The following is a 13,607-nucleotide window of genomic DNA, read 5'->3' on the forward strand; positions in this document are numbered from 1 at the left end:
TATAAAACCAAGAAGTGATATCTACTTTATTAGAGAGAAGGTATAAATTCGCCCCACATTTATAATCTAGCTTTATCTCCAGTCTAAACGTTACGTAGGTCCGGAGTTAATTTAATCCCCCCCCCCGCTTCTAAATTACAACCAGCAAGATATCTCATTGGTTCTTGAAAACTTTTCACGTCAGCGCGGCGACGCGAATGACGGGAAAATTACAGTCATCTTTTCTGACTCAGGAGAGGCTGGCGATATAACCCGGCCTCCTTTTACGTCCCCCCCCCCTTGTATTTTGAAAGGGGGAACTGCGGGACTATGGCGGGGCGCGAATACTAAGGCAACTTATACCTTCTCCCTAATAAACTATAGATATCACTTCTTGATAAAACAACACATGATAAAATAAAATTATTAGCCACAATGGTGGTGAGAATCCAATCCAAACAAAATAAAAACACACGGTGAAAATGTGCCACACCGACTAGAAGAAGAAAAACATAATGCATAATGTTAACTGTTTGAATTAAACGTAATCCTAAAATAAATTAGGTGAAATTACCGTATTTTCCCCCCCGGTATTGTTAAAAACAAACAAAAAATCAGTCCTACCTGACCATAAAATAAGTATAAATATATATATAAATATTTAATATTTCGTTACTTTCTTCGCAAAAAAAAAAAGATTAATTGTAAAGTGACTTAATTAACTAAGCTTTTAAACAATTTAAAAGCGTCACTTTTACTAAATGAACTTTTATTTTTATTATTGTTATTACTACTATTATTTGACTAAGAGAAAATTAATTAAATTATTATTTTAAATAATAAATAATAATTTCTTCCATAAATTAATAATAATCTAGAGAATGGATCCATTTGGCGCCTCGGTGTTAAGCCTCGGTGTTGCGATTTTCCCATAAACAATCATCGATATATTTAAATTACGCCTAATTAACCAAATTTATTCTAATTGTTTAGACGTCAGAATTTCCATCCCTTAGTTTAAAAATTAAAATTAACCCCGAGAAAATTAAATAAATAAATAAACAAACAAACAGGAATGGTAATTTAAACGTAAATAAAAAGAAAAATAGTGGAGAGAGAAAAAAAAAAGAAATTTAATTGTTGGAGTAAAATTAATTGTTTCACGTAGTTTTTAAACTGATGTTTCATTTTTCTATAAATGTTTTTCCCCTCCGCCTATTCATAATGATATTAAGGAAGTTACGGTCATTTTAATTATATTATTATTATTATTAAACCCTAATTTAAGCCTAATTTTATAATTATTTAAATCCTAAAACATATCGGAAATTATTAAAAAAAAAAAAACAAATTCTAACGTTCTAAAGACCGTACCGTAAACTTTCGAAAATATAGAGATATAAGAAAATAAAAAACAACCCCATTGTACAAATTAGAATGAATTCCAAGCGTAGCCTATTTTTGCGGATTGTTGTTAGTTGAATAATAACTTAGCTTCATGAAATAATATAAGAATTTATTGATGAAAAAAAAAATAAAATTGAAATAAAAAAAGAAAAAAAAATCGGAAAAACAACCCCTTATAAAGAGAAATAAAAAAATTATGTATGGCATGTCTGACAAATAAAAATGTATAATTGTTTTTTTCTTTAAATAAAAGCTGAGTTTTAAAGAATTTTCAATACAAATTTTCAAATTACCGGTGTACACAGCTTTCAGATGGGTTAGTCTTACCATGAACGCTGGATCTCTCAAGGGACCGGAAAACGCCCGCCTTCCACTGTACAAACCGAGTCCTCTCTAGCATAGCGTCGGGGGAAGTTATGGGGGTTGTGAATTTGGGTACACTCAAGGCCATTCGGTCTTTTGTGATTCTGAATAAACCTATTGAAAAGAAATTTAAACGACCTTGGCCGTACCCGTTTTTTTTAGTTTTTTTTTTACAAAGCAAACATGCTATAGAGAAAAATCTATTCCGTTTACCAGTCCCTTTAGAGATCCAGCGTTCATGGTCTTACCGCTGTTCTGGTAGCCAGCCATATTGGGTGGTCGCAGCTTCATTCCTACTTCAAAACCCACCAATATGGCAGCGACTCAGCTCCTCTTCCAACTGAAAGCTCTCTAAGTCAAGGTACAAAGATGTACCCAATGTTTTGCTTTCCCCCAGTTATATTTTCCAATCAGAACACGCCGGGGACTAGGGTCTTTATTCAAGGGTAAATGAAACGGGTTAGGACTTCGGAAGAAATGAAATTAAATTGGTAAAATCGGACTGATATAAGCCAGCCATATTGGGTGGTCGCAGCTTCATTCCTACTTCAAAACCCACCAATATGGCAGCGACTCAGCTCCTCTTCCAACTGAAAGCTCTCTAAGTCAAGGTACAAAAGATGTACCCAATGTTTTGCTTTCCCCCAGTTATATTATCCAATCAGAACACGCCGGGGACTGGGTCTTTATTCAAGGGTAAATGAAACGGGTTAGGACTTCGGAAGAAATGAAATTAAATTGGTAAAATCGGACTGATATAAAGTAAGTATAACAAACGCGAAGGGCGGATTGCGATGTTAATTGATATTACGTAGGAATTAAGTAGTTCCTCCACCCCGTTTGATATCGTTGACCTAACCTGTGCTGAAACATTGTAAAATCAAAGCCCAATCGATCACGCGCAAAAACGAAGCAAAGCTGCCCGTTCAAAGAAAGCGATTTCTCAATATAACAGAACTGGTAACTTCAACCAAAGTTTTAATGAATGATTAAACATTTTTGAAAAGTATTATTAATTTTTATTAAATCCGAATGTATCTGATGGAATATATTTCGAAATAAAATATTGCATTAATATTTATAAGTCTGCCTGATAAATTTATTTTTACTTGTAAGCTTACTAATAATGTATCTGATGTAATATATTTCAAAATAAAATATTGCGTTAATATTTATAAGTCTGCCTGATAAATTTATTTTTACTTGTAAGCTTACTAATTATAGTTAGGTATAGAAACTCGCTTCTTACCCTCTGAATTAGAGTATGATTAAAGTGCTTGCTCAACATAGTAGAGCCGTCAGTCGAGTATGAATATTTTGAATACAGTTTCAAAGTTATAATGAATGATTTTATTCGAAGTGCATTGCACCAAGAAGTTATATCTAGTATCTCAGAGAGAAGGTATAAATTCGCCAGATTTCCAGCTTTATCTCCAGTCCAAACGTAGGACCGGAGTTAATCCCCGTCTCTAAATTACAACCAGCATCTCATTGGTTCTTGAAAACCCACGTCAGCGCGACGACGCGAGTGACGAAAATTACGTATTTTCCGACTGAGGAGAGGCGAAATAGCCCGGCGCCTCCTTTTACGTCCCCCCTTGTATTTTGAAAGGGGGACTGGGACTATGGCGCGCGAGTACAAAGGCATCTTATACCTTCTCTCTGAGATACTGATATAACTTCTTGATTGCACTGAAGCGTGTCGTAGCAGCCACGTAAAACAAACAAACTAATGCTTTAACTAGTGCTGGTTACATAACTGTGTGTTTGCTTATGTGTGTGGTAGTGAACGGATTAAAGGTTGCGTCTGGATTAAGAGTAATTATCGAGGGGCTACTCACTAAAAACTAGTTAGTGATTTTAAACGGGATAGGGATTTGGGGTTACTTAGGGGCTATGGGTTATTATTATTATCATTATGAACGGATAATTAAGCATTAACACATTTGCCGCTAGGGGCGCTGTTTACGTAGTTACGTATTTACTGACATCTAAAACATGATAAAATTCTGCTTGACATTCGTGTAAGCAATAGATAGTTCATAAATTGCCGCTAGGGGCGCTGTTTACGTAGTTACGTATTTACTGACATCTAAAACATGATAAAATTCTGCTAGACATTCGTGTAAGCAATAGATAGTTCATAAATTTCCGCTAGGGGCGCTGTATACGTAGTTACGTATTTACTGACATCTAAAACAAGATAAAATTCTGATAGACATTCGTGTAAGCAATAGATAGTTCATAAATTGCCGCTAAGGGCGCTGTTTACGTAGTTACGTATTTACTGACATCTAAAACATGATAAAATTCTGCTAGACATTCGTGTAAGCAATAGATAGTTCATAAATTGCCGCTAGGGGCGCTGTGTACGTAGTTACGTATTTACTGACATCTAAAGCATGGTAAATTTTTCCTATGACGTCATATCCGGTGACGTGGCCAACGACGTAATATTCGGTGACGTGACCAATGACGTCAAATCCGATGACGTGATCAATGACGTCAAATCCGATGACGTGATCAATGACGTCATATCCGTTGACGTGTCATGACGTCATATCCGTTGACGTGTCATGACGTCATGTCCGGTGACGTGTCATGACGTCATATCCGGTGACGTCACCTATAACGTCATATCCGGTGACGTCACCTATGACGTCATATCCGGTGACGTCACCTATAACGTCATATCCGGTGACGTCACCTATGACGTCATATCCGGTGACGTCAGCTATGACGTCAACGAGGTAATTGACTTGTGACGTCACGACAGATGTTAATGGTAGTAGGTAATGATTGTCCATTCAGTTTACCTAGCCTTCATTCATTTAGGCCTAGCGTTCATTCATTTAGTAGGCCTAGCGGTGTTCAGCTATTTGAATTTCATGCCTGGGATATGGCGCACCCGAGTCCGCGCATATGAGCTTTTAGCGCCACCGCAACGTTGGAAATTTACTTAGTTGATCGTTCCGAGTCAGCCGGCTCATTTGATGCCTGGAAGCCGTCGAGGAACGTCGCCTGGAAAAACTTCTCCCGCTCAGCTGATCGATACGGGTCATGCAGTTCATTCGTTCCCGCAAGCCGTCGAGGAAAGTCGCTTGGAAAAACCTCTCCCGTTTAGCTGATCGTGACCCCGGCTTTTGAAGTTGAATCTTGATCGTTCCGCCATTTCGCTGATCGTTCTTCCCGAGGATGCAAGCTGAATTCGAAGCTCTTCAACGTACTTGGCGGCCATTGCTTGGCCTCGTGGTGCTTTAACAGTCCGTAAGCCTAACTTTATAATAATCCAAACTCATCTAGCCCCCCTTAAATTATTTATTTTATTTCAAGTGCTTAAATTAATTAAGTAGTGTTAAATATTAGTGAATTTTATTTATTTATAAAAAAAATGTTAGTGAATTTTATTTATTTATTACAAATCAAGTACCACATATAAAATTTTACAACGAGATGCTGTACAGGAGAGAATCCCTTAATAATTAGTTTAGGGCCTAGCTATTAAAGGGGTACGTAATTAATTTAGATATAACGCGACAGATTTTTGGAGATCAGGTCCCGCCGAGAGAATTTTAGAACACGAGGCCAGCTGCCCTAAGCCTAAATTAAGCCTTGTCCCATTTAAAGCCTAGTTATTTACGGGGTCTGTCTGTGGGAATAGTTTTAAAATAAATAGCGGGTTTTCCTAAAATTAGATTGGGGCTATTGTTAATTAATTTAGAGACAAAGCGTCAGTTTCTAAAATAAAGTTCCGCAGAGAGAGTTTTAAGACACGTGGACAGTTGCCCTAAGCCTTTTCCAATTTAAACCCTAGTTATTTACGGGGTCTGTCCGTGGGAATAGTTTTAAAATAAATAGTTAGCAGGTTTTTCTAAAATTAGTTTAGAGGCTATTGTTAATTAATTTGGAGACAAAGCGACAGATTTTCGAAAATCAAGTTCTGCAGAGATAATTTTAAGACACGAGGACAGTTGCCCTAAGCCTAAGTTAAGCCTTGTCCCATTTCGACTCAAGTTATTATTTATGGGTTCTACCTGTGGCAATAGTTTTAAATAAATAAATGGCAGCTTTTAATAAACTTAATTTAGGGGATATTTTAAATTATGAAGCTATTATAAGGGACACGCAATTAAATTTAAATAAATGGCAGTTTTCATAAAATTAGTTTAGGGGATATTTTAAATTATTTTCATTATTAAATTACATAATTTAATTTAAAACTAAATGTAAGGTTTTCCTAAAATTATTTTCTATTCAATTATGGTAAATAATTAGTTAGCTAGAGTAATTATTTAAGGGTGGGAATCAACGGTAGTCAAGTCTTCTTTATTCAGGGTGGCAATTAGTCGGTGGTAATTGGTCTTTCTCTCTAAATTTAGTAGCCCGTTTTTTAATTGAGGACCACCCAAAAGTAGGCAATAGTTTAAGATGTGTTATTAATATGTTTTCATTTATAGATGCAGCTGATATTCTTGGATTTTCTGTGTCCGGTCATTATATGATGTATCTTTCCCGATAACTGGCGATTCCGAGACTTTTCATTCCTGATGACATCCTTTCTTGGATTAACGTTGCACGATGACTTCCGCTGTTCTGGACTTGCTATGTATCATTCCCGATGACAAGCTTTGTTGGATTCCGTTACACGATGTCTTCTTCCGGACTTGGCAATCTCTCTCAACATTCGAGTCGAAGTTACGGAGAAAATCATCGAAGCTAGAAGACACAAAATTCAACTTCTTTACTTGAAAATTTTACATGTAACCACATATTTTAATTTTTTTGCTTGCCATTTTATATGTAACTACTTATTATTTTTTTCGCGTTCAAACTTTAACTTATGTAACTCTTTAATATTTTTTTGTTCGAAATTTTTGTAAACACTTGGTTTTTTTGTTTCTTATTGAATAAATTTTGCCTTAAACCTCGTTCTTTATTTTCTTTAAATTTTTACGATACTAGACTTGGCTTCAATTTTTTAATGTCTGGACTTAGGGGGGGGGGGTTTGACCCCTTTTAGGCTTATTTTTTAATAAAATAGAGAACAAAATACACTAAACTTTTTTTATGAAAAAAAAATATATAATAATAAAAAAATTAATAAATAAAATGAATTTTTTTTATTTAAATTATTAAAAAAACAATAAAAAAAGCATAAAAAAGGTCAAAAAAACTACCCCAAGTGTTTTTCGACTATTTTTGTTCCTTCCCCAATATCGAAACTTTAGATTTAAACTTAAGCTACCACCCCCAAGGTAAGCCTTGCGAGCCCAATTTAAATTTAACAAGTCCCTGTTCAACTCGGGAATTATTAAATTTAAACTAAAGCCCGCTGTGGAGCCCCCAAAACCAGGAAACTTCGTCCTTAGCATGGGATTTCCAATGAAAGTCCACTCGCAGACGTCCAATTCTTCCTGCGCAAGAAAAATTCGAATTAGTATTTGGAAAAAGGCACACGAATAACTTGAAATTAATTACCTTAAAACGAAAATCCACTCGAGTATTCTCGCATGATGCGACGCTAAAGGTTCCGGCATAAGACAAATGACTATTATTTGGCAAATAAATGGCACACTCGTAACATTAATAGGGAAAGAATACCATAAAAAGCTAAGCCTCGCCTCAAACCCGCTTAAAATCGTGTTTACTTTTAAAGGAGAAAGCGTATAAGCAACCTTCTACCTTAAACCTAAATCAGAAATTTATTTAGATCCTACAAAACTCCCTCAACGAGTTGCCAAACGCTTTTCCTTTAAAAATATAATTAAAACCATAAACTAGATACCTTAATACCGCAAAGGGAATCTCAACCTTGAAACCCTGATTACGCGTTCATTATTCTTAAAAGGGAGGGCTAGGACCAGTGTTCACCTATTCCATAAGTAAGATTTTATTTATGTCCTGGCGAAAAGAAAAATCCCTAAAAATTAAAGGACACAGCGCTTCCCTTCTAACAATAAATAGAATAATAAATAATAAACTAAATACCCTAATAATGGTCTAAAAGTCGCTTCACACGCTGTCTAAATAGTTTTGCTAGTGAGATTCCCTTTCAACGGATAAAATCAAAGTGTAGGCCCGAATTAAGAATGGAATTGTCCTGTTAATATTGCTATAATTACTATTAATAAGATTTAATTATTGCACTAAGGGCCTAAAATGTTTCACGCGCTGTCTAAATAGTTTTTGTAAAGAGATTCAGTTTCAGCGGATAAAATCAAAGTGTAGATCCGAATTAAGTATGGAATTGTACTGGGTTTATTGACCTGATTAATATTAGGTGCCATTTTTTGCCAAATAAATAGTTATTCATTCTAGAATCCAACATAAATTGTTCCTTTGGAAACGCATGATAGCTATAAAAAATAAAATTCAAACAATCAAATACAAATTAAAATTATTATCAACTTAAATGGCACAAGTATTTTTAGGGCCGGATTAAGCAATTTTGCACCCGGGGGCCGAGATAATGCGCGCGCCCCCTTAAGTCCACAAAAAAAGGAACAGCAAATGTTGCTAAAGAGGGAATAGTTTAACTCAATGTGCCCCCAACAAGCGTTGCGCCCGTGGGCCACTACCCCCTCCCCCCTCTCCCCCGGGCCTGACTAAAACATACTCAAAGGGCATCTTCCCATCTCTAGTAGAACCAGAGTTATGAACCTCCAAAGTTGGGTGTAATAGGGTTCGTACAAACTTTTTGGAATAAAATTCCCTGACTTTTCCCTGACTAAATTCCACAAATTTCCAATAACGTGCATGGCAAACATATATGAAAACCAATCTAAACTCACTCGAACCATTTTTGCACGAGCTGTTAGTGATGTAAAAATATGGCAACTATTTCGTTTAAATTGAACTTTATCCAATTAAATAATAAATAACCGGAGCGAGCGATTTTTGGGCTCTCGTCAAATCTCAGACAACACATTTTCTGATCACTCTTATCCAATAAATTTTTCCCTGACGTTTTAGGTCAATTTTCAATTTCCCAGACCATTTAGGCCCATTTTAAATTTCCCTGACTTTTCCAGGATTTCCAGGTCGTGTACGAACCCTGTGTAATGCTATTCCTATGGAGGGTCTGTTTATGAACATTTTTCTCAATCACTCGGTCCTTTTTACTCGATCCCCAAGATTTTAGTATGATTGATTGGGCGGGGGGGGGCAAATAGGACTATAGCATACTCAAAGGGCATGTCCCAATCTCTAGTAGAACCAGAGTTATGAACCTCCAAAGTTGGGTAATACTATTCCTATGGAGGGTCTTGTTTATGAACATTTTTCTCAATTACTCGATCCCCAAGACTTTGGTATGGTTGGATGAGGGGGGGGAATTGGACTATAAGATACTCAAGGGGCATCTTCCCATATCTAGTAGAACCAGAGTTATGAACCTCCAAAGTTGGGTAATACTATTCCTATGGAGGGTCTTGTTTATGAACATTTTTCTCAATTACTCGATCCCCAAGACTTTGGTATGGTTGGATGAGGGGGGGGGGAATTGGACTATAAGATACTCAAGGGGCATCTTCCCATATCTAGTAGAACCAGAGTTATGAACCTCCAAAGTTGGGTAATACTATTCCTATGGAGGGTCTTGTTTATGAACATTTTTCTCAATTATTCGATCCCCAAGACTTTAGTATGGTTGGATGAGGGGGGGGGGGGAATTGGACTATAAGATACTCAAGGGGCATCTTCCCATATCTAGTAGAACCAGAATTATGAACCTCCAAAGTTGGGTAATACTATTCCTATGGAGGGTCTTGTTTATGAACATTTTTCTCAATTATTCGATCCCCAAGACTTTAGTATGGTTGGATGGGGGGGGGGGCAAATAGGACTATAAGATACTCAAGGGGCATCATCCCATATCTAGTAGAACCAGAGTTATGAACCTCCAAAGTTGGGTGGAATACTATTCCTATGGAGGGTCTTGTTTATGAACATTTTTCTCAATTACTCGATCCCCAAGACTTTAGTATGGTTGGATGGGGGGAGGGGGAATTGGACTATAAGATACTCAAAGGGCATCATCCCATATCTAGTAGAACCAGAGTTATGAACCTCCAAAGTTGGGTAATACTATTCCTATGGAGGGTCTGTTTATGAACATTTTTCTCGATTACTCGGCCCCTTTTTACTCGATCCCCAAGATTTCAGTATGGGTGGATGGGGAACTGAATGCGCCCCAACAAGCCTTGCACCCAGGACAGTGCCCCCTCAGCCCCCCTTTAATCCGGCCCTGAGGGTATTATGAATAACATCAGTTTTACTTTCAAATAAATCATTTAACGTAACTATAAAAATAAATACTAATACTTTTTAGGGTCAATCTTGAAATATCAATTAAATAATCACTTTGAATTTCTTTTAAACCGACTAAAAAGATTGAATAGTAAAACCAGGAATAAATGCAATGCGCAATTAATAAGATTAATTTGAAATATTTTGAATAAGTACGACATAAATGTGAATCACGAATACTGTGTGCATTTTACCACAACTCCCCAAAAGAAACTAAGGCTATGTTTTCTACAAACAAAGGTCGTAATTAAGAAACCTATTTTGCACGCTTAACAATCAACTCTCCACTTTTTTTGGCTCCTGTGGGGGAATGTCCAGCTAGGGTCTATGAGAAAACCTTACAGCTCCGAAGAACATAGAGGCACATACGGGGCATTATAGTTTGAGGTACTGTTTCAGCGCTGACTTAAATTGGGCAATAGATTTTTATGATACAATCTCAGGGGGAAGTGAATTCCTAATGGGAACCAATCTACGAAAAAAGGAGTGCTTAAGCTAGTTTTTACGGGCATATCGGTGGAATAATATTTTACCATGACCCCTTTTGGGGGATATAGAAAGGGCATCAGAAAAATAAGTTTGATCAGGGGAGTTTAAGATTTTGAACAACCTTAAAAGGTCAAAATATTTGCAACGCGTTGTTAGGGAAGACCAACCAAGAATACAAAGTCTACTTCCTTTGGTAGGTGTCGGAGTCTAGTTGGGATTCGGGAGAGACAACCCTGGATCGATAGCGGAATGGGGGTAACGCTTAATTTACATTCGGTTGCGATGAAACTTTGGTATTTAATCTAAATTAACCCTTAATATAGAAACAAAATATTTACCTGGAAAGATTTCCGTAGCCACCACTGAAAGACTGCAACTCCCAAAAACACCAGGATACTAAGCCTTGGTCGTAGTGCGTCAATGTGCTGTGAATGCGGCCATGCGGGATGATCATGCCGGCCCCCAAAAGACCAAGGGTACTAAGCCTTGGTCGTAGTATGCCAACGTATTTGGCACGGTTAAGCATAAATTTTCCACTTGCGACGATTAATTTTCGATCGGTTGCGATAAAACATTGGTATTTAATCCAAATTAACCCTTAAAATATAAATAAAATCAAAATATTTACCAGCAAAGATCGGACAGAAATTCGCAGCAGCCAGTTGTCTCGGAAAACGCCCCCAAAAAGAACCCAGAATGAAAAGGGTTATTGCTTCCAAACATAGACCGCTAGATGGCGCTGCTGAAGTTAGGCAGACCTCAAAAATCAAAATATGGCGGGAGCGTGCGTTTCAATTTAATTGTTTCTCTTTTCTAATATAACTAATAATTTAGTTAATTATAATTTAATGTCTTCTAAACAGCCCAAAACACTTTTCTCCACTTTTAAAATGTGGTACCGGAGTGTATGGACTCCTACCGCTGGAAAAACTACCCTATAAACATGTTTGTCTAATAGGTTGAAACTTGAAATCGTAATAATCAGAAAGTAATTCCTATGAAACTTAGTTAATTTTACAGGGGATAATTAGTAAAATAAAAATAGTAACGAAGAAAGAAGATGTTATAGGTTTAGCCTCCCCGCAAATAGGGTGTCCTGTAAGAATAATTGGGTTGCAATACACGTCAGAAATTCTATCAGAAATTCCAACTGAAATGGTTCAATCGCGAGAGACGCGAGTCTTTAATTAATCCAGTAATGATAGTGATTAAGGTTAGTTTCCCCGAGATGCGCGCTAGCTTCAAAGGTTACAGCGAAAGCGTTTCTAACTAAATAGGTACAAAACTAAACCTCGAGAGTACATTAGACCCAAATTAATTTATATTTATTAACATAAGTTCATAAGCTATGTTCCATAAGTTTGCCACTGGTTACTGAGAGCTTGTCATGAAGTGACGTAGGTGAAACATCATAAAGGCTAAATAGGAAGATGGACAGCAAAACTAACCGAGTGTAGTCAATTCTCGCTTGTCGTTCTCAAACTTGCTCTCAGTAAGTTTTACCAGAAGGGGATAATGGAGGAAGGATGACACTCTGTATCCTCTTAATATTTCAGTTATGTAACGTCATTCTTCCCAGGCTCACCCTTTAAGTTTGCTTTCCCGCTCATCAAACTACAAATGGGCATCGCACCGTGTAAGGTGAATTCTATAATTGTTTGGCATTAAATCCCCAGGCACAAACCCGTCTTGACGAGGGACAAAAATGCACAAGCTCGTACGTCTTGTCAAATATTTAAACGCTAATAGAGTAATGATGAGGGAACTATTTATTGCGCATGCGATTCGTTTTAGTAACCTTGCTCTAAATGTTCCGATGTTGGGAAGAATGACGTTACACTTACCCCGCTTTGTGGTACACTTCTCTCGAAGAGAAGTATTATATACTTCTGGTCTTACCAAGTATAGGAAGTATCATACTTATGGAACATAATTTATAAACTTACGATGTTAAGGATATGATGAAAATGCGAAGCTTATTTACGAATTACGCAGCGTGAAACGGACCATTTAAACGGCTTACAATTATAACATAATATCATAATATAGCTCAAATTTCAGAGTACTTTTAGGTTAGGTACGCGTTACCGGTATAAGCACTGTTAAAGGCTGCGCATCGTGGGGCTACTAACTAAAGTTTTCTGTTTGTGTCGCGCTAAAAGCATGTTACACTTTCAAGCTCATCGAGGGGCTAATCATTGTGTTATTATAGAACTAAAGGATATAGGGGCGGTCCGAGCTCCAAGAGAGCGAAGAGAGAGAGAGAGAGAAAAGGCAAAGAGGAGAGAGAGAAAAGGTACGAGCGAGCGGGAGAGAACGCCGAAGATTCTACAGATGCGCGCTTTGCCAATTTTGCCCATAGATCTATTGGTTTCTTTTTAGCTACAAGGTATCAACGGGACTAATAGTTTTAGCCTAGTAGTAGTGGTAGCATAGTTGCCCGCCAATTTCTTTGGGCTGGGTTTATGATCTTGGAAAACGGTTGCAAGTACTGAATTTACAATTTCGACATTGGAAAAATCTATCGATTTTGAAAGCTTGAATCCTTTTTAATAGAATAGAATATATTGTAACACGACTCTCATTCAAATTTCAGGACATTTGGACGATTTAATTGAACGATATTGTGGATTAAATACTGAATTTAAAATTTTGACATTAGAAATTAGTTTTTATTAAAAAAAAAAACTATTCATTCTAAAAGCTAGAATCCTTTTTAGCATAATAGAATAGAGTGTAACACACCTCTTATTAAAATCTCAGGACATTTGGACCAGTAGATCCGAAGATATATTCAGTCTTAGGACAGAAGCCATGTCGTTTTGACTTTGAAAAATTATTTTTATAAAAAAATTACCACTCTAGAAGCTTGAATCCATTTTAGTATAATAAAACACGTCAAAACACATGTCTCATTAAACTTTCAGGTCATTTGGATGAATAGGACAAAGGATCAGGCCAAAAAACCTACCTCCTCCCATAGAACTTACTGTTAATTTTGGGTTCCTTGGATAGTCCAAAAGTCGCACTTTTTGGCCGATTGAATGGGCTTAGCGCGTTGT

General features: G+C 36.8%; 1 protein-coding gene and 1 long non-coding RNA gene across 2 annotated transcripts; one reads left to right on the forward strand and one right to left on the reverse strand.

Moving 5' to 3' along the window:
• The first annotated feature begins 4,687 nt into the window (after positions 1 to 4,687).
• LOC149691543 (uncharacterized) lies at positions 4,688 to 6,859 on the forward strand. Its single transcript, XR_016383388.1, has 2 exons — positions 4,688 to 5,016; positions 6,207 to 6,859. It is a non-coding gene; the product is annotated as an uncharacterized LOC149691543 (long non-coding RNA).
• On the reverse strand, positions 5,146 to 11,763 carry LOC149691544 (uncharacterized). The gene is made up of 4 exons (XM_089868854.1): positions 11,174 to 11,763; positions 10,884 to 11,081; positions 8,016 to 8,105; positions 5,146 to 6,465 (listed from the first exon to the last, which is right to left on the reverse strand). The coding sequence occupies exons 1-4, from the start codon at positions 11,266 to 11,268 to the stop codon at positions 6,315 to 6,317; spliced, it is 534 nt and encodes a 177-aa protein (XP_089724980.1). The 5' UTR covers positions 11,269 to 11,763; the 3' UTR covers positions 5,146 to 6,314.
• Between the last annotated feature and the right edge of the window lie 1,844 nt (positions 11,764 to 13,607).

This window comes from Phalangium opilio, unplaced genomic scaffold, assembly GCF_054372755.1.
Source record: "Phalangium opilio isolate 3A_F unplaced genomic scaffold, DU_Popi_V2 ptg000025l_1, whole genome shotgun sequence".
Taxonomy (NCBI): Eukaryota; Metazoa; Arthropoda; class Arachnida; order Opiliones; family Phalangiidae; genus Phalangium; species Phalangium opilio.